The sequence below is a fragment of the Epinephelus fuscoguttatus genome, linkage group LG18 (assembly GCF_011397635.1).
Source record: "Epinephelus fuscoguttatus linkage group LG18, E.fuscoguttatus.final_Chr_v1".
Lineage (NCBI taxonomy): Eukaryota > Metazoa > Chordata > Actinopteri > Perciformes > Serranidae > Epinephelus > Epinephelus fuscoguttatus.
Window position 1 is genome coordinate 26,140,882 of NC_064769.1, and position 22,020 is coordinate 26,162,901.

General features: G+C 41.8%; 1 protein-coding gene across 1 annotated transcript in view; it reads left to right on the forward strand.

The window, feature by feature from the left end:
- LOC125878604 (ephrin type-A receptor 5) overlaps window positions 1–22,020 on the forward strand; it is a 101,600-nt gene that overhangs the window by 60,911 nt on the left and 18,669 nt on the right. Inside the window, exons 6-15 of the mRNA XM_049559897.1 lie at window positions 861–985; window positions 2,908–2,997; window positions 3,192–3,261; window positions 3,406–3,508; window positions 9,187–9,254; window positions 11,474–11,599; window positions 12,437–12,622; window positions 13,135–13,196; window positions 18,131–18,198; window positions 18,290–18,431. Of these exons, the coding sequence (XP_049415854.1) occupies window positions 861–985; window positions 2,908–2,997; window positions 3,192–3,261; window positions 3,406–3,508; window positions 9,187–9,254; window positions 11,474–11,599; window positions 12,437–12,622; window positions 13,135–13,196; window positions 18,131–18,198; window positions 18,290–18,431 (1,040 nt within the window). The remainder of the gene's footprint in view (window positions 1–860; window positions 986–2,907; window positions 2,998–3,191; window positions 3,262–3,405; window positions 3,509–9,186; window positions 9,255–11,473; window positions 11,600–12,436; window positions 12,623–13,134; window positions 13,197–18,130; window positions 18,199–18,289; window positions 18,432–22,020) is intronic.

Genomic DNA, 22,020 nt, shown 5'->3' on the forward strand with positions numbered 1-22,020 from the left:
CTGAGCATGGTTTAAACACCACAGCCTACCTGAGTATTGTTGCTGACCGTGTCCATCCCTTTATGACCACAGTGTACCCATCTTCTGATGGCTACTTCCAGCAGGATAACGCACTATGTCACAAAGCTCAAATCATCTCAAGCTGGTTTCTTGAACATGACGATGAGTTCACTGTACTCCAATGGCCTCCACAGTCACCAGATCTCAATCCAATAGAGCACCTTTGGGATGTGGTGGAACGGGAGATTCTCATCATGGATGTGCAGCCGACAAATCTGCAGCAACTGTGTGATGCTATCATGTCAATATGGACCAACATCTCTGAGGAATGTTTCCAGCACCTTGTTCAATCTATGCCACCAAGAATTAAGGTAGTTCTGAAGGCAAAAGGGGTCCAACCTGGTACTAACAAGGTGTACATAATAAAGTGACCAGTGAGTGCACATCACAGTGTAAATTCAAATGTAGTTAGCCCCTTCTTTTCACCATTTTTTTGTGTTTTTTGATGTTTCATCTTCAGTTTAATATTTCATAACATACAACAACAAGCATCACAAGTAGCTCTGCTCACGTAAACATCAAAGGATGAGGTGTCGTCAAAAGCAGGACGTCTAATAGCTGCTGATGGTACCCAACAGATTTTACATCCTCGGCTCCATTTCTCTTGTGTTTAATCACTGTTTATTAGGATGTTATACAAGTCATAAATACCAGAATTAAAAAGATCAGCTGGGTCGCATCATATTAAACTGCTGGATTTTTACTACTCAAGCAAATTAATGTTGGTGCTTGAAATTGTATTATGTCTTTATTTCTCTGTGTGTGTGTGTGTGTGTGTGTGTGTGTGTGTGTGTGTGTAGCACCGTCCCCTGTGAGTGTGGTGAGAAAAGGTCACACGGGGAAGAGCAGCATCGCTCTTTCTTGGGCAGAGCCTGACCGCCCCAACGGCATCATCCTGGAGTACGAGATCAAGTATTTTGAGAAGGTAAGAAAATGTATGTATTGTTCTATTTTTAGCACCCTATAGGACGCTATGTGTCTCAGTCTGCTGGCCTTTGGCTTCCTGTGGTTTCTGAGTACCTGCAGTCTGAGCACTCTTATGTTTAAGTGTAATTTATATAGAGTATTACCACACGTATTGACAATTAAGTAAGAATAATTTAGCTTAATGATGTGTGAAGATCATAAGTGGTCTCTTGGGAAACTGTTAATTATCACGTAACTTGAGCTCCTTTTCACACCTGAAAGTCTACAGTTACAGTGCATACATTTAATCCGGGTAGTTTTGGTTTCACCTTTTTATGCAATTATGTTAGCACACTGAATAACTTGACATGACGTACATACATACCTTTGTCCTGTCGTCATCACCTGCGCAAGCTGCTCTGCCTTCCTTTCATATTGCCTCTCTCAGTGTCAGAGTTTTGTGAGTTTTTGCCAACTAGCTCTTCATAAAGTCGTCTCCTCCTCTCCCCATGTGCTACCGCTGCTCATTTTGTTATGCTAGGTTGTTCATGGACAAATTGAAACCTACACATTTACTACCACTTGACAGCTTTACTGCTAATTTCTCCTCTACTCCAGTCTCCAATACCTGTCTAACCCCCAACCAGGGGGTTAGACAGGTATTGGAGAAGTTTAGTCAACTTCTTATCGTCGACCCAAGGTTGCGGGGGGGTTTCCACACATGTAACAGGGTGTCTACAGGCCCTTAAAGAGTCCTAAATTCAATGTACAACAATAAGGCCTATGTCAGCCTATCCCAGCTGACATAGGGCGAGAGGCGGGGTACACCCTAGACAGGTCGCCAGACTATCACAAGGCTGACACATAGAGACAGACAACCATTCACACTCACATTCACACCTATGGACAAGTTAGAGTCACCAATTAACCTGCATGTCTTTGGAATGTGGGAGGAAGCCGGAGTACCCTGAGAAAACCAGTGCTGACACAGGGAGAACATGCAAGCTCCACACAGAAGGGCTCCCTCCTGGGATCGAACCAGGAACCCTCTTGCTGTGAGGTGACAGTGCTAACCACCATATGTCTTAACTACTACAAACCTTTTATCTAATTTCATTTATCCATTTTCTAATGTCTTTCTTTGAAAATGAGTGAAGCCTGTCTATGTAAAAGTCCAAATTTCTAATGTTACAAATCTTTAAAAAACTATTGTCATTTTATTTAATACTTACACTTACCTGTTGGTAAAATGTAGATTTACTTAACTCACTCTAATAACCATATTCCTACATAACACTGGACCAAACAAGGGCCTTCAACTAAATGCTGCATAAAACGTTTTACTATAAGATCTGATTATTTTTTTTATAATTTTACAGACCAACATTGTTCAAACTGGCTCTCAGAAATACAGTAGAACACATTCAGTTTACCTTGAACTGAGAAAACCTTTACCTCAGAAAGACTCTTTCATGTGACAGCGCTATAGCTATGTGGGTTTTTTTCTCTTTCTTTTTTTTTGGGCTTGTATGGAGACAGCAATTTGATGCTTCTATTCAGATCATTGTTCCTGTGCCCTTCCTCTTTTTTCTCTTTCATCCCCTAATGTCGTCTTTTCTGGGAAGGTCAGAATAAAGGTATACAGGAGAGCAGAGCAGCGTTTGTGGTCAGTGGTTAGCTAATGGCTTCTGGCTAATGGAGGGGCATTTAGCTGTGTTTAAATCTGATGTGGTTACAGTTGGGAAACTGATCCTTCCACACATGCACTTACACGTACTCGCACACATACTACAGGTTTGCTTGGGCATAATAATGTGAAGAAGAATGGGGGGAAAAAAACACACAGGAAAGAAGATGCAGAACATATAATCATCAAAGCTCCAAAAATGTATGTAAGGCGAGTAAATGAATTACAAAAACCTTCTCATCTTTCTCCCACAGGAGCAGGACTCCAGTTACACCATTATAAAATCCAAGGAGACTGAGATGGTGGTGGAAGGCCTGAAGCCCTCTTCAGCCTACATCTTCCAGGTCAGACATGGGTTCAAAGAAATAAAAAAATGAAATAATACAGGTAGTTAAATAATAATGTGAGGACAAAAAGCACTCTATTGTAGTCTGAGATGAGAATAGGAGAATAAATAATAGAAAGAAGTTGCTGAATCACAGTTACTTGTAACACATATGAATATATATTAAAAAATATATGGTGTGTTGCATTGCAGGTGCGAGCCAGGACCTCAGCAGGCTATGGCGCATTTAGCCGACGTTTCGAATTCCAGACCAGCCCTTACTGTGAGTACACCCAGAGAGAGCACGAACATATGAGTTCAACTTGTACATGACTCCCACCTGCTTTTGGAGGCTGCGTGAACAACAGATGCCAGGTGTGTTTTTGTGTGTGTATTTATGTCTAATCCCACCTCTTTTCTCTGGCAGTGACTGCGACCAGCGAGCGTGCTCAGGCTTCGATAGTAGCGGTGGCCATCACGTTGGCTCTGGTCCTACTGGCGGTAGTCGCTGGATTTCTGCTCAGCGGACGGTAAGACATAAATACACACCTGATGGAACATAAACACAACCAGTAAAGCATGTATATAGTATGTGTGCAATTAGAAGAACATGCATGGGGTGTCAGTGGCTTAGTGGATAAAGCAGGCGCCCCATGTACAAGGCTGTTTCCGCAGGGGCCCGGGTTCAAGTCCAGCCTGTGGCCCTTTGCTACATGTCATCCCCTCTCTCTCTCTTCCTTTCACACTTGGCTGTCCTGTCCATTAAAGGGAAAATGCCCCAAAAATATCTTACTTATATCTCACATATTTCTCCTGTGAGAACTCAGGTGATTAGGATATCTGCAATAGTGTTAAATGCAAGTATTTAGTGACGCCCCTCACCCCCTCATCTCAGTAGGTGACATTATTGGATGATGAGAGTCAACTTTACTGCCATTGCTAAAGATGAACCGCAATTTTCTTGGCTGATTCTGATTTCCAAAGTTTCTAAAAGTCTTGAGCTGCCGATTCATTCTTTTTTTCTTTCTAAGAAGTATAATTGACAGCAAACACAAACATTTTTGTGACTTTTCTTTATTGGAAAACTAAATTGTACGTTCATAATAAAACAATGACTATTGAAAAACTTCCTTTCCTCAAAAAGTGCACCAACATAAAGGACCTTCTCTCACGAAAACTCAAAATAAAAAGTGCTCCAAGTGACTGGACACTGCATGAAATCAAAACTTTCCCAAAAGGGAACAGGTGCAACAGATTCACACTCACATTCACACCTACGGGCAATTTAGAGTCACCAGTTAACCTGCATGTCTTTGGACTGTGGGAGGAAGCCGGAGTACCCAGAGAAAACCCACGCTGACACAGGGAGAACATGCAAACCCCGCACAGAAGGGCTCCCCGCCCCTGATTCAAACCAGGAACCCTCTAGCTGTGAGGCAACGAAGCAGACCTATACACAGATCTATATATGCCCTAACAAAATATTTACATATCAAAGAAAATGTTATATATTGTGTATGTAGGCCAATTTAGAGTTAACCATTTATCATCTATCTATAACAATGTATTTATCTATGTAGTTGTACAAACAATATATGAATCAGTATCTCTTTACAAGAATGTAAGGGTGTGTGTATAGTGGGCAATATTAACTCCCACTGCCATAGCAAGCAACCTGTCCTGTCCAATACAGTGCAAAAAGTTCTCGTGTGAAAGAGAGAAAGATACGATACGATACGATACGATACGATATGATACGATACAATGAGATACAGTATACCTGGGATATATGCTAAGGACATGTAAGACCCAGCGCTGATGGCACATTCACAGTCATTGTGATTAATCTGAGCAGCATGCATGGGAAGGGTTTACTACTTTTTCCCTGATAGTCTGAATGAGTCGCTGAATTTGACGCTAGCTGCATTCTAGAAATAAAGTCACTAAAAGCATCTGAGAAGCTGCTAATGAGGAGCATTACAAAGCATCAATATTTGACGACCTGGGAATGAGAACGGTTTGCAACAGCTGTTAAAATAGTCGGTTAATGTCTGTGTTGCTGTGCATGCATGTAAATTTGACAGCACATGTTGGCTATATCTGAGACTGACCAACCAACACCAGTGACGGGTGATCAAGCTAAAAATCGGCCAAATCGATCAATGCATCTCTAAACAGTGCTCTCTTCAAAGGAATAATGACATTCGGATGTTATTTATCCCCAACTTATTCAAACTGTGTGTGAGCTTAGTCAGAAGCTATCCCCCTGTCCTCCTCTGACCTACTGCTTACTAACAAAAATGATGAAATGTGACCAAATCTCATTTGTGACCCAGATATTTAGGTGTTGTCAAGCAGAATTATGGGATTAGATACAAGGCTTGAGGTTAGAGATTTGTAATAGGTCAGGATTAAGGGGTGCTTTTTAGGTTATAGCTTTGGGCTTGATGCGTACAAGCCAGTGGATACACCTCAAGTCTGGTGACCCAGCTTTGCTCTGTTACGGATCCACATTTAGCACTCGATACATGATGTGCTGCGTTAATGCTGTATCAGCCTCTGGTCTCATATGACCTTCACTTAACCTTGTCTTCTGATATCATTTTCACACATGCATGCGAACAAATCCAAATACTGTGTGGAGAAAGTGAAGCTTTTAAAGACATGCAAAGCACGTGATCACTGAGAAGACATTGAGCCTCTTCTTCTCACGTGATCTTATGCCCATAAAAGTCCCTCAAACGCTTTTATTTGTCTGCAAAAGATCATTGAACCCTTGCCCTTTTTTGCCTGATTTCATCATCCTCACATTTTCTTGTGATGCCTATTGAATTAAATTAATTACCAACCATATACTGTATGATCACATGCCTTTACTGAACCATAATTAACAAAGCTAAGGGCCATTTTACAAAGCGAATGTTCTGATGGTTTGCTCATCCAGCCATCTCCCCATTCATGCATTTGTATTATTGATCTCACGTCCATGTGTCCGTGGATCTGTTCATTCATGTTTTTCACCCATGCATTCATTCTGATTCTCCTCCATTCATTGAACTGCCCGTCCCTTTTAACTCTAATTTATTCATCCTCACGCAATGATTTATTCAAAAAGATGGTGAATATGTAGTTATTAGACAAAATGATCAGATGGATGGACAGCGGGGGCTCTGGTGATGTTCAAGGATTAAAAAGCAAATCAGAAAGAAACAGTGGCAGTTTTTGGTTTTAGCCGAACAGGGATGAGAATCGCTCTGGTTTGGTGTGGGGGAGGAGAGATGGACGAATGCCAAATTTTCCAGTGATGGATTTGGGACACAAACACCACAACCCCCTCCAACCACTGTATCTCCACCTCCCCCCACTCCTCCGTCTGCATGACCCTCCAGACTCTACACGCATGTATAGACATCCTGCACACATGTGTAGACGCATACGTGCCGATGTATGCACTCATGGGTGAACACACACAGACGCACACATGGTGGAAGTTGCAGGGGGCCGGCTGGGCATGAGTGCGTTCAAACCCCTTGACTCAACAGATCCAGCAAACTAAACACCCTCGGGCACACACACATATGTACGAAACGCACAAACAGACACACACACACACACACACACACACAGACTCCCCGCCCCCAGACTATACAGCTGCTCATATCAAACCCCTCCAGCCAAGCCTGGCTGTCCTACAGAGAGCCGAGATGGGAAAGACTTGGACATGACCCCTGTGTGTGTGTGTGTGTGTGTTGTCAATGTGTTCGTGCACTTGGGTTGTTCGTCTTTAGAACTGAAAAATGAAGAAAACTCCAGCATCTAGACTCTTGGTTTTACAATCAGTATATTTATGCATATACCTCACAAATACACTATTTTGAGTGTGACTGTCCGCTCTGTCAGTGTCATGTGTTTGTGTGTGTGTGTGTGTGTGTGTGTGTGTGTGTGTGTGTGTGTGTGTGTGTTTGCACATAGGATCAAGTTCAAAATCAATCCTCCTGTTTAATCTGGGTCATCTGTGATTATCTCTGATGCTGCTTGTCTAAATATTGAAACACAGAAGCTTTGAGCACACAGACCACACACACATTTGTACAAAAGACAAATGATTACAGGTTTTGGCCTAAACATCAGGGGATACACAGATATGGGCGTAAGACAAAAGGATACGATATGGCTGCAAACAAAAGCCTGTGATGTTAGGAATTTCTTTTCTCTGCCCCTTTTCTTTCAGGCGACTTGACCAAAAAAATCTTATTTTGTAGATGGCTTTTATCGAAAAGAACGAGACTGCTTTCTACTCTGCCAGAAGTCAGTGTTGATGTGTTGACAAGGGCATTCTTGGAAAACGATATTATTTGAAAACTGCAGTCCTTTGCTAACGTCTAACAGGCTGGGAGTTTTCAGCATTTTCAGCAGCCTTGAAATATAAGTTAGCAGAACCCATGTGGAAATAAAAGAAGCTTATGTTGCACTTAGATCCATGTGTGATCGTGTCATGTGTTGGCCCGGCTTTGCTTGTGTCTGAGGCATCTTTAAGGTGTCTGTACTGTGATCTCTGTCTGTCAGCTTTTTGTCTTTTGAGTGTAAATGTCACTGTTTGCTCTCTGTTTAGATATACAGTAGAGAAAATGCAGAAGGATACACAGTACTTTGTGCTGCCTTACACTGGTATTTCATGTAAAAATGCGGGTACTCTAAATAGACCTGCCAAATCAGAACTGCAGATGTAATTTGTCAGTCAAAGTGAATGCTGCTAATTAGCATTCAACCCCCATTTGTCCCACTTTGTTAGCAGTGTTGATTAAATTAATTACAAGTCCTTTTGCACAAGGTGTTCCCGATGTTTTGTTTACACTCTATAAATCATCAGTATTTTTCATTAATGTAAAGCCATGTTTCGACCAAGCAGTACGGTACGGTAGAGTTCAATTCTGTACCTTTTTTTCCACTGTGAAAAGTTGTGGATGTTACCAATGGAACCGTTCCATACCGTCCCCATTTTTGGTCCCCCATCTGTTGGGGTACCTAGCACACAGATCTGGTACTAAAAGGTGGAGCTGTGAACACTGCAGTCTGTTGATTGGTCAATGGAGGAGAGTCTGCTCAGGGTTGAGTTGTGGCTGGTTTTGAAGCTCATGTAACCACTGTTCATACCGTGGAGAGTTTTATTTATATAAGTAAACTGTAACTATAAAATACTTGCAGCAGCTGGAGTTGGGGAAAAAAATAATTAAATTCACTGGGCCGACAGCCGGTGACTTTTAAGGTGGAAGGTTAACTTGTAATGTAACTCAATGCTTAAATTTAACTGTGACAACTTTGACTATTTCATTAGTTTTTATATGACAAACACTTTTAGTAATGAGTGGATCTTTAAGCGTTTATGTATCTTAATTTGGACTGGGTTATTTCGACTTCACATATTCTAAATCCTCACCCAGAGGAAAAAAAAAGCATCATGGAGCGTAGTTCCTGTGGGCTACGGCAACACTAAACCCCTGAGCTTGCCTGAGAAGGACTAAATGCACAAACCCGGTATTTTTAAATATCCCACGGACAGAGACTCTCACTGCAGCCTGTTTCATTTTGTTCTGAAAATGTTGACGTGCCACCTCGTTCTGTGGACGATAAACGAGGTGCAGACTTTCCTCTGTGTCACCTGTAATGAGGAAATACAGTGAGTGACAACAACCACATTTAAGAGTACTGTTTGCGGTGGAAACCCTAGGGTCTAGGTACCATGTCTGAAGGGTTACTTTGGTTCCAAAGGTACCGTACCGAAAGTCTTTGGTGGAAACAGGGCTGATGTCAGACATAACAAGCAATTGGAAGACTTTGAGCTTTAGGAAATTGAGACCAGCTGTTAAGACTTCATTACTTAAAATCATACTCCCCAGATTAATGGACGATGAAAATGATAATTAGACAGCTATTAACATAGACAAACATGCACAGTCTTACCCATGTGGTGTAAGCAGCATTTTCCAGGACTCGGGAGAGGCCGCAATCAGACACTAGGGTCTAGGTACCATGTCTGAAGGGTTACTTTTGGTTCCAAAGGTACCATACTGAAAGTGTTTGGTGGAAATGGGGCTTAAGTCTAAGTTTCTGCAATAAAAAAAAACACTAGTCAGTACCTCTGCATGTTCACATAACACTCTTGGTGCATGACATTGATTCTGATGTGTTTATATGTCCTCCCTCTCAGGCGGTGTGGCTACAGCAAAGCAAAGCAGGATCCTGAAGAGGAGAAGATGCACTTCCACAACGGTCACAGTAAGTTTAGAAAGCCCACTCTGTTTATGTGTGTGTGTGTGTGTGTGTGTGTGTGTGTGTGTGTGCGCGCACGAGTTCATCCAAAGTTTCCCACTACATGTACAGTATAGGGTTCAGACAGCGGTCATGTCTGTACGAGTTTGTTCATCCCTGTAAGGCCCACTCGTGTGTGTGTGTTACCAGTGCAGTTAACAATGTTTTGTACTGGGAGCTATTTTTTGAATGGCACAGCTACAGACCAGCTCCATGGCAGCCATGCTGGCAGAGGACACACAAAGCTTTGGTGATTTATAGGCCGTGACAGCTTAATATATTTGGCCACATTTTTGGCATTGTATCCTGCCATCCATCTGCTGGCATCAGAGCTGAGCGTGACGGGTACATCAGCTCCGGAGAAGTCAGGGAAAAAAAAAAACACTGGAGTGCCAGTTTGTGTGGTACGCTGTCATATTGATTCATCCGATGAAAGAAAATATTTGAAAATGAATCTTAATTACTCAATATCTGCAGAAAAAATGATGAAAACAGAGTCTTGTTTGTTGGATAATTAAAGGTGTATATGATTGTGTTTTGTTAGGTAGTTTGACGAAGTACTTTAAGAAGAAGATAGCTGTGGCTGGAGGCATCATGTGTCCCTCCATCCAATTCCTCACAAACAAAATATCTCAAGAACACCTTGAGAGAATTTCTTTAAATTTGGCACAAATGTTCGCTTGGACTCAACGATGAACTAATCAGAGTTTGGTGGTCAAAGGTCACTGGTCTCCTTCTCATACTCATGGTACAGCTGTGGATTAGAGGTAGTCGGAAGATCAGCGGTTCGATCCCCGGCTCATCCGTCTGCATATCAAAGTATCCTTGAGCAAAATACTAAACCCCCAAAAAAGTAAATGAGTGTGTTAAAAAGTGTGAGTAGCAGGTGGCACCCTGTATGGTAGCCTCAAGTGCAGGTCCATTTACCATTTACCATGTTCGATATATCAAGAACACCTATATCAAGACATTCCTTGAGAGAATTTCTTTAAATTTGTCAAGGTCAAGGTCACTGTGACCTTCCATCCTTCTCATTTTTATGTATGCTAATCAAGAACACCTTAAGTGAAGGTTTGTGCCAAACATGAAGAAATCAGGTTTGGCACAAACCTTCACTTAAGCTCAAGAATGAACTGATTAGATTTTGGTGGTCCAACAAAGGTCAAGGTTACTGTTACCTCATAAAACGTTTTTGGTTGTAACTCAAGAATAAATATGCTAATTATGACCACATTTTTGAACAAATGATTAACAGGATACAGTGATGAAGTGATGACATTTTATATTAGGTCAAAGGTCAATTTCAGTGTGATCAGAATGTTTTACAAAAACACTTTATGGCCATTATTTAGCGTTATGACATTATGCATGATGACACTAATCATGGCTGCTGACCTTGAAACTGTTTACATCTTCTGTACTGCAGGAGGAAGTTATGTGTGACGCATCCATGTTTTCACAGACATATATTGTATATAATCTGTAAGTGCAACTTGACTGGTGCACAGAGGAATACAGCAGCAAGGCATGTTTAATCTTAAGTGCTATATCATAGGCAACTGAACTTGCTTGAGTTTTTTGAAGCAGTTTCACCTCTCATCCAAAAGGCTTCTTCAGTTCTAACAGACTAGTGCGCAGGCTTTAAACCCAGTGTGGGTGTGAACCCTTACAGAGTCGATGAGGTCACATGTGAGCTCTGAGTTTCAGAGGCGTCAAGGTCACATTTGAGTCGTTGACCCACCCGACCATCATGTGTGTCATTAGGGTTAGATGGGTCCAGGTGTGAGTGGGTGTTAAGCCTTCTGGGAAGGGATCTCAAGACTGCATTGTAACTGGGTGATAAGTGGTGTCAGAGGCCACCTCCTCTGGCAGTAATTCTACTTTAAAAGCTAGAATTTAGAGCATGTACCAAATCAAATCACTACAAATCAAGATACTATGCAACATGATGAAAAAAAATGTATTAATAATATTAATGATACATTAATTTGTAAAGTTTCCTAGACCCAAAGCGCCAGACACTTGACTTAAAAAAAATATAAAAAATATATAAAATATATAAAAATATATCTGACGGAATACATATACCTTTTGTATGCACTGTATTGTGGATACTAACCTGAAAAAATGTAAATGATGGTAAATGACATCTAAATGCTAATGATGTCATGCATGTGTGTCTGCAGTAAAGTTCCCGGGGGTACGCACCTACATTGACCCCCTCACTTATGAAGATCCCAACCAGGCGGTGCACGAATTTGCCCAGGAGATTGACGTCTCGTTCATCTCCATAGAGAGGATCATCGGAGCTGGTGAGTCAACTCTGTGCGCCTGCCAAGTGTGTGTGTGTGTGTGTGTGTGAGTGTACTTTACATATGCACTGATTCTTATTCTGAGCCTCAGTTTGGGGCTGATCTGGCCAGAATAATGTATCACAGAATATATTATTGCTCATACTGAAATAGACTTGTTCAGTCAAGCGTGCTCAGGTAAAAACACTCTCATCCTGTAACAGCTTAACAATAGTGCATTAAAACACGCTGATGTACAGTAATAACAGTAATGAGTCTCGTCTGATTTTGTCATTATGGAATTTTATCATCACCTCTACAACAGGGGCTAATATTTTCTTCAACCTGCGTAAACCTGACACATTCATAATTGCCCATCATTGTGTAGATGCACCTTTAAAGACACTCAATTAAACCAAACAGTGGGCTGGAAAATGACAGCTCGCGCGGCTATAAACGGTGTTTGTGCCCTGCTGACTAACATGTTGATTTGCAGCATTTGTGAGGCTCACAAGCTTCTTAGCTGTGCAGCAGTAAAATAGGCCCTTCAGATTAACACATCTTTTGGTTTCTAGGTTCCTGTCTGTTGTAATAATGAGCACTGTGTTTAGTGATGCTTGCCTGCTATTGGGTTACATTGTGACACAACATGATGAAGATCTGTTTTATTGACCTTTGTGTGGAAAAGAGGTCAAAGCATAGAGGAAAACATTTATTTTCAAAAGTGTCTGTAAACATATAGATGTGGCCTAAGGTTGAGGTTACTACAAAAGGTTTGTTTCACCCTTGGACAAGACTTGCAAGTCAAGGTGGGCTTAAATGCCGAGGCCACAGTCAAGCTCTGTCTCTCTGCCTCAGGGGAGTTTGGTGAGGTGTGCAGCGGACCGCTGAGGCTGCCCGGAAAAAGAGAGATCCAGGTCGCCATTAAGACCTTGAAAGCAGGCTACACAGAGCAGCAGAGACGCGACTTCCTGTGGGAGGCCTCAATCATGGGCCAGTTTAACCATCCAAACATCATCCGTCTGGAGGGTGTCGTCACCAAGAGTGAGTCATCAGCATGTCTGTTTCCAGTCAGACTTTACGCTACTTTTGCTTTGCTTTTCTGGTCGTGAGCCCAAAATTTGCCCTGCAGGATTTATGAAATATGTCATAATGCAGATTAACAGGACTTCTCATGTGGCAGCTGTGCTGTGAAGATGTTTAGGAAACTCAAGCTCAACTTGTCAGACTCTGATTCTTCAGTCTATAAGCTGTACTTTGTCAGGGTTTTTCAATATCCATGAGACTCAGCTGTTCTGCATCAGTCAGGTTCTGATGTGCTCTGACAGCTTCAACTGTGCTTTATCAAGCTCAGTTGTACTTTGAGTTGTAGTTTTGAATGACCTTTTTCTGACTCGTACATTCTGTTTATGTCATCAAGTCTCACCAAAATGAAATCTGATATATTTTAGAAAGCTTCAATTTTGCCAATCTGTGTCTGAAAAGAGTACAAGCAAGCATGTTTTTATGTGTAACTGTTTTGGTAGTGAAGTATGTTCTCATATTTTGCTTCTCAGGCAAGCCGGTGATGATCATCACTGAATACATGGAGAATGGATCGCTGGATACTTTCCTCAAGGTAGGACAGAGAAAGACAAGGATGCTTAAAGGAAATCTATCATGCCCTTTTTCATATTTTTCAGATCCATGCTTGTACTTAGGGTTTCTACTTGAACATGTTTACATGCTTTAATGGTCAAAAACATGTTATTTTCTCTGTGCTGGAACACCTGTATTTACCCACTGTCTAAGACGCTCCATTTTAGTGCCTGTCTCTTTAAGCCCCCCTCTCAAAAAACTCCAGTCTGCCCTGATTAATCAGTGTTTGCGGGTCTTCAACATCTAACCTCATTTAGCCCTATCTGCACCATCACTGCAGCCAAGGAATGACTGCAACAGAGAAAAATGGCCCTTTCTACTGTAAAAAAAAAAAAAAATCACCAATAAAAGCTAAATACAAACAGACTGTTCCAACAGAAGTATGAGCTGAAATCAGGGAGAAATTAACAACATTGGCAACCAAAATTACATGTTTTTGTGACATTAGCACATTAGCATGTAGCTACATGTGACAGTGTACTTGCAGCTGGGGAATGACTGCGTATCGTGGTTCTTTCTCCCATAAATTACAACAGCAACACAGTCTGCATGTTTGCTGTGCAGGTAGCCACATGTAGCAGTGCACGTAATGTTAGCACTTGCAGTAGCATGTCTGGAGTAGATGACCATATAGAGAAATCTGTCGCAATCTGACATCAGCTTCTTGCCAAGGTAGAGAAAACCATTTGTTTGCCTCATTATTTGAAACTTTGGCCGTGTTTAATTTGAACGTCCGGCATTGTAACATGATATATGACAGAAAATAAGGAAAAACATTGTTTTCTAGTTGGAGCCGCACCTCGTTTTCAAACTGTATGGTTTGACTAAAATGAACAATGACAGCAATATAGTCCACGATGGGCAGCGCTAAAATCAACCTGCGTAGTCGTCCCTCCATTGTGACATTAGAAAGTGTCACATTTATCTTGCAAGTGTACTCTTCTTCAACGTTTTGTTTACTTCCTGGATTTTTCCCGCATGGAAATTCTGACCAATCAAGAGCAGCTTTCTGGCACAAGGCATTTGATCTGGTCCACTTGTAAACGCTGCCGTGAGAACACGAACCAGCTCAGGCAGTTATGCAACTTCGTCACAAAATTAGTCCCTGATTCGGACCAAAGCAAGACAACTCTAGGTCTGAAAGCACCCTATGGAGGAGGAGGTGTTGTATTATAAGGTGATAAGGAGGAAGAGTATGAGAAAGAAGGATGATAATTATAAGGAGGAGACTGTGGATAAAAAAGGGAGGATGATAAAAAAGCAAACTGATGGGAAAGAAGAGGAGGAAAGTAAGTAAAAGTCACCACTGACTGTCGAGAATCAATCAAAAAGAAGTGTTTTAGCAGCATATGTGTGGTATATGGAAATGAAGTGGAGCTGGCTCTCAGACATAGATCAGTGGCAAACATGCAGGGGTGGAGAGCCACTGCTTGCTGATATGCCAAATTGGGAGGACAGTTACCACAGGAGTGGAAATAACGTTTAATCCTCTGGAAAGGAAAATACATTCATGAGAGCTGCTTGTAGTGGAGATACACCACTGTGGGAGAATATGTCCACAAAAGCTGTCATTATTCCAATTCAATACCTCATCATTCTACACATTCAAGCAGAAATTAACTAGAGAAGAATATGTGATAGTTGTAATCTTAGCCTGTGCCGTGTTGTGCAAAATTCCTGACTGTGAGCAGCACAGAGAGGGAAGTTAAAGTTGGCAGGTGTTCGACTGACATCTTTCAAGGGCAAAGCAAAGTTACTTAATTGTGTATTCAGGTTGGCGTGAGTATTATTTCTCCCAAACATTTAGGAGAGCAACAATAAATAATACGGAATAATCACAGGAGCTCAGTGTCAGTCTGAGTGTATCTACGTGGTGCAGATTTTAAACTTACTCTAAATGTTTACCAGTCCCGACTGAGACACAGATCACTTTGCCAGGAAATATGAAAGACATTTGAGCACTCAGGGCTGGAATCACGTCTGCACTGTCTAGACAATTTGGACTTCACTGAGTGGAGAAGGTGGACTATAATGAAGGCTGGCAAACCTCTGAATTAAGTGATCCCTCTCCAGAGCACTTAAGTCTATTCACTGGTTACAATGGCAAGATGTTCAGTTGGCGGACAAGGCTAAATCCTGCATGAAAAAAAGGGTAAACCCCTGCAGCAGATGGCTGATGGGGAGATGAGAGAAATAAGGTCACACGACTGCATGATGGTAAAGGCATATTTCAGAGCAGCAATTATGGAAATTTGGGGAAAAGGTAAAGATGATATGATGGTGTTTGGTGTTGGAGGTGTGCTTGTGCAGACTGGAATCATCAAAGACCTTTACCTGAACAAGATGTTCTCACCCATTCCTGTGTGGAATCGGAGAACGCCGTGAGACAAAAGATAGAGGAAGGACGTGCCACGGGGCTGTGGTCAGTGGAAACTGCTGACTGCGTGGGCTTTGGGGAGTAATCCCGGATGGCAAAGGGAGGCAGAGGAGCTGGGAGACCAGCAGGCGGAGCAGCACAGACATCCCCGTGAAGTAATTACATGGATGGCTGGTGCACTGAGGCCGGTATTAATGACACAGCCATGAGAGAACCAGGGGCTGGACTGGCTCCTGGATTAAGGGGTCACAGCAATGGACAATGCAGTGTAAGGCTCATAACTCACATCTCTGGTTTAACATCTCATTTCACATGTAAGTGGGATGTTCTGCTGCTGTGGATGGATGGGGGAAAGTAGTTGCAGTAGTGATGGAAACTGAGGTTTTTAAACCATGAGGGGAGAAGGAGAGCTACATGCCTGCTGTGGAAATACGGAGAAAGGATGAGGGGAAGATTGAATGGTTAAAGTTTGGACTGGAGGAAGCTGGGGCTTAAACTAACAGTTGGAGAGCTGTCATTATCATGAGTACGCTCTTGTTGGTAAGTATAAGTATGTTTCAGTAGAAACCCAAAATACATGTTCACATGCTGTAACAGTCAAAAAAACTAGGGCTGCCTGCGACTAAGAATTTTCGTAGTCAACCAATAGTTGTCATTTATGGCCATTAGTCAACTAGTCGCCCGCATGTTTACGATATTAATCTAATTATTAATTAATATATTTTGGGCGGGGCAACACAATGGTTTGAGTTGAAGGTGTGAGAAAGAATAGTATCAGTAACATTGTTAACACTGTGCTACATTACAGAGAAATACAAACCGTACTAATGAACCTTCATTAATATAGGCCTATATTTTATCTACAAGTGCACGTCACACACTGAGCGAGCCGCCTGTTAATGACGCTGTCGGCAAAGCAGTAATGATTGTGCTAAGTGGCTAATGGGCATGTAGCTACTGACATGTTTCAGATGATACGTCATGTTTGTAGTCGACCAATGAAGATGAGTTTACATATCACCTTGGGTTCGTCCTTCACCTTCTCAAAATGATCCCACACTTTGGATTTCCTGCCCGACATGTTATTAACTAGCCTGTGATTTACTTTGACGAGGCACAGCTCCTAATAGAGTTTCACCTTTGTTTGTTTTTTGTTTTTCCGCAACTAAGCGACCAATGAAATTTTGCCGACTAATGACCTTTCTGGTCGACTAATGTTTGGTCGACTATAAGGGGGCAGCCCTAAAAAAAAAAAACATTTTTTTAATACTGACTGTGATGAAACACCTGTATTAATCTGAGTTAGCACCTGCCTTTTTAAGCCCCCGTCCCAAAAAAGCCCAGTCTATTCTGATTGGTTTTCTGTGTGTTTGCACCATCACTGCAGCCAGTAACAATGCAATGACTGTAACATGATTGTATAAAGAAACCTGTCCAACATGTCATAGGAGTGAGTGTAAATTCTTTCAGGGAGCAACCTCCTGACCGTTATGCAATAGTAGAGAGAAGCACATCCTGTCCTTGGCAAAAAGTTCTTTGCCCCATCATCATTTTGCCTTGGTTATTAAAAAGAGCTAATTACTAACATAAGGGTATGGAGATTTGGAAGGTCCCACAAGACAAGGTTAAGTCAGGGCTTGAATTGAGGAATGAGAAAGTGACCGTGACTCGCTCAAGGGAGATACTGCTCGGCTGGTGTCTGTACCAGAGGCAGCGATTTCATAAAACATGGTGCGACTCTGGACAACAGAGAAGGGTACCTTTTGAGCAGGAGAGCACAAGAACACATAATGATTAGATGGCTATCATCAGTGCCGTCATTGAGATGTTGGAAATTATAATCATTAGAAACAGGTTATTCCGAATGAGAAGCATAAATGAGATGCAATAATGTGCGTGCCCTGAAAATCCTCCACCGCCATCAAACTGTGAGTTAAAGCTGAACGTGCAGAAGTGTGCCTTTCTTTGTTGTCATGCCATAACTTAGAGTAATTGCCTTTGTGGCATTAATGGCTGTGTGGCTTTCATGCTAGAAGGAAACTTGTAAGTGGCCATTACCAAAATGCTTAGCCATCATTTTGTTCAATGCAGAGGTCATATATGTCCATCTTTTGCCTCTCTCATGAAAGTTTTGTGGGCTACACATGGAAAAGAAATACAGAAAAATTATCTGCATCAAACCACTTTGTATCACTGAATTATTCAAGGAAACTTTTAATGTCAAACCACATGAAAACTCCATTATCATTACAGAACACTATGGGGAAAGACTGTGTTCACTATATGCCGCAAAGCACATTTTGGGCGTCCTGGGATTTGCCTTTTTTGTGTGTGTTTGCAGCATAGTGGATTTTATCTGGTTTTAACATTTGTCATGTGATGCTATCTTTCCCTTTTTTCTTCCACTCCCCTCTGAAGGCTATCTGTTCACTGTTCTTATAGACTGTATACAGTGGTTGGAGATAAAGACGTGTAAGATAAGATACCAAATATCACCAAGATAAGCCTTTTTCCTGTTTTTCCCTTCTTTTCTTTAGAAAAACGACGGTCAGTTCACTGTAATCCAGCTGGTCGGTATGCTGCGTGGCATTGCGTCTGGCATGAGGTACACATAAACACAAATGCATTACTGTAGACATCCTCTGTGCATAATGTCAGTGTAGGTTTAATCCTCTTTGTTGTGTTGGTAAATGCAGGTACCTGTCCGACATGGGCTACGTCCACCGTGACCTTGCAGCTCGTAACATCCTGGTCAACAGTAACCTCGTGTGTAAAGTGTCTGATTTTGGCCTCTCCCGAGTCCTGGAAGATGATCCGGAGGCTGCGTACACAACACGGGTAAGACTGTGCATGTTTGTCTGTGTTAATAGCTGGCTAATTATTATTTTCATCGTCAATTAATCTGGGGAGTATGATTTTAAGTAATGAAGTCTAAACAGCTGGTCGCAATTTCCCAGAGCTTCAAGTCTTAAAATGGCTTGTTATGTTTGACGAACAGTCTAGAGCCCAAAGATATTTTTGACAATTTACCAAGACTTTTAAAAGATTGATAGTCAATAAGCAGATACACTGCACACAAGAGGGCTGAATTGCTTCTTCTTTTAATTTAGTCTTCATTTGAAGTGTTAAAAGTAACGTGTTACGCCCATGGCTTCAATCTGATGTTTCCTGCTATCACCTGCGCCGAGTCGTAAGGACTGACAGCGCTGTGCACGGGGCATGTGCTTTTGAATGAGACTTCTAAACGACTAAGGTCTGTCACCCTCTCACAAATAGACAATGTGAGGTTTTAGTGACAGACTAAAAGATTTTGCAAAGACTGCCGTTCTTGCAGGGTCACTATTTGCAAGACTACAACTAGATTCCTTTGAGGTAATTTCCCATGCTGCTCCTGCTGGAAAATATTACACCAGGCTCCCTTCTGAAGATGTATAACATATTAAGAATTCCCTATGTGTCTGTGTAGCGGGTTGTACTCTCATGCGTTGTGTATAGACGACATGGACAATCATTGACGACTCCGACGTATTTTTATTCGGTCACAGCTGGTAGACAAATCGAATAACATAGGTCAGTTAGCTCCCACAGCCCAGCAAGACACAGGTGACACATGCTACGATGCTCTGCAGACTGTTGTTTACTAACGGGGTGCACCCGTGAAGCCTGCAGGGGCCCGTCAATGTTGCATTCAATTACTGTCAGACAATACAAAGGCAGGCAAAATATTTATAAATCAAAAGCAGTGTACCTCCAAGGATGACCAACATAGTTATTAAAGGCAAGTGAGATCATTAAAACATTAACTCCGTTACATCTGCAAACACGCATTACTCTAAAAACACAAGATAAAGGTAAATCATATGTTGACAGAATCCCTATCAATTCAGTATTAATATAATCCATAAAGATAAACTGTATTTACACACAAACGTCCCACATTTAGTGGGAGGAGACAGTGGGAATGAGAGGCAAACTGTTTCAAAAATTGAGATTTCTCACTAAAATAAGTGGCGTCTGGTAGATCAGATACACGCTGATTTAAACATTCTTGTGAGAGTCTTGTGAGAGCCGAAACTTGTTCACATTCTTGCGCCTCCCTTGATTCCCCTTTATGTTTACTGTCCACACAGTTTTGCGCTTCTTGTTTGGTGCTGGCGAGAACACACCTGCTGTCTATTGAAAATGTTCACGTCATTGAACTTCAGTATTTGTGTGAGCCAAGACTAAAAACTTATGATAATATGAAATAGGCTTGTCACGATACCAGAATTTCAGTAGTCGACACCAATACCAGTGAATTTCCACGATTCTCGATACTCATTCGATACCACGATAAAAATCAAAAAACAGAACTCATATATTTGTAAATTCACTACTTTATTAAAACTGTTTCAAACTTTAACTTAAACGCCTTATTTACACCGCAAGCGATCCACAAGTGTTGTGGCAGCACACGTGTATTCACACCAAAACTGAACAGACGCATCATCAGCGGCCGCTGCTGTCCCGTCAAAATACAAACCACACCCGAACAGTTGGTGGCGGTAGTGCACCGTCTTTGCAAATCTCCAATAAACCCCAAAGAAGAAGTGAGTTTGGACCCAAAGCCCAGGGTGGACACCTTCGTGTGCCCGTGATTATTCCAACACACGCAAACTCATGTTTTTTGTTGAATACCGCGACCATTTGCTCGCAACTCATGTGAATGCTCTAACCTGTTAACATGCTTGCCAAATTGAAAACGCAAGTAAACAGCGACCGTACGCAAACGTATCGCTTGCGGTGTACATGAGACCCTCTCCACACACGACTCCTACTACCTGACTTTTCCACAAGCCAAGGTGTTGTGGCTCCAGCAGCACTTGTAGAAGCCATTGTTTCTAGCAAAGACGAGGAGAGCAGGTGTTCTTCTGAGGCGCTCGTCCTCGGCACAGACTGACACGCGTATACTCCTCTCTGTCAGTTCCGACAGGAATCGACACGGCCCGCTGAGGGCAAAGTTGTATCCAGTACTTACGGTACGGAGAAAAAAATAGGTACTGACGTAATTTTTGCGTGTTGGCATCGACTTGGTACCGAAGTATCGGTTCTCATGACAACCCTAATATGAAAGCTATTTTATTTTGTCGGAACGTCAAGTGAAAAAGACTGACTTAAGACAGAGCTAGTTATCGTTACCTCTACGCAGCCGGTGGCCACCATGTACAGCTCATGGAGTTTGCATTGATTTACATTGTGAAGCGTTCAAGCTCTGTACAGTAAAAATGAGTTCTCATGATGTGTTGAATGTAATTTTGTAAAATGTAGCTTTCAGTGGGAGACTTTAATAAATCCAGCTGTTTGAAGGAGAAATGTGTTGATGTTTTCACAGCACTATAAAATAGATATCAGAGAGGTAATTATGATGTTTCATCGATAGTAAAAAGACTTTTTGCTTATTTTTTTAAAAATGTTTTTCATGTGAAAGAAGGTGTATGTTAAAGATTGTTTCATAAATGTGTGCTCATTCAAAGGTAGTGTAATGAAGGATTGAATGACTTTAAAATTATTTTTCACAGTGTCGATTTCTGTGTTTCCCTGAAACAAAAGAAGAAAAATAACAACTAAAAAACAAAAGAAACACCAATATTAAAACATACAAAATCACCTGGGGCTCCAAATGTGCTCAGGCCGCACTGGCAGGCTTTAAACAGTAAATCAATTGTCGTCAGTTTTCTGCAGGTCGATAAATCGACTATCTGCTTCAGCACTAGCGTGACAGATGAAAGGTAAACTAGAGGGCAAGCTGTTGTATCTTTGAGGACATTTATATTTAATCCGGTGTGTATCTCTTGGTGTGTGCAGCATATTGTGGTGTATCAAACTTTGGATTAAGTTGAAAACTCCTACACAAGATTCTCGCTCAAACCGAATACGCATACTTGCATTCGTACACACATACACACACAGACACACGCACACAGACAGCAGCAGCGGGTTTTAAATTGAGCTGTGTGTCCCAGGCTGAGTGGCGTCCTGTCAGCCAGAGAGAGGCTGCTTCCTGCAGGAGGAGGGCCAATTAGTACTCAGCTCAGTCTTCAACACTCAATTAGCACCGAGTCTTGCTGCCTTAGCGCCAAATATCCTGTCACTCACCTCTCACTGCCAGGCTACATCTCTTCTCTCACTCTCCCTCTTTCTCTCTCCCTGACAGAGCAGTGAAAATAACATAATTCGCACCCTTCAAATAATCAGACCCTGAGATATCCCGCTGCTGTGTTCATCAATACTGCATCAAGCTAATTTCACTACTCATCAGCCAAAAACACATTTTCCTCTGGAACCCAGCAGTCATCCTGTGAACTTTTCTATCTTTGCAATGAAAGCACGATAATGAAGATGAGGAAGACGCGAGCGGAGGAATGTCAGACCACCCCCGACAGTTAGG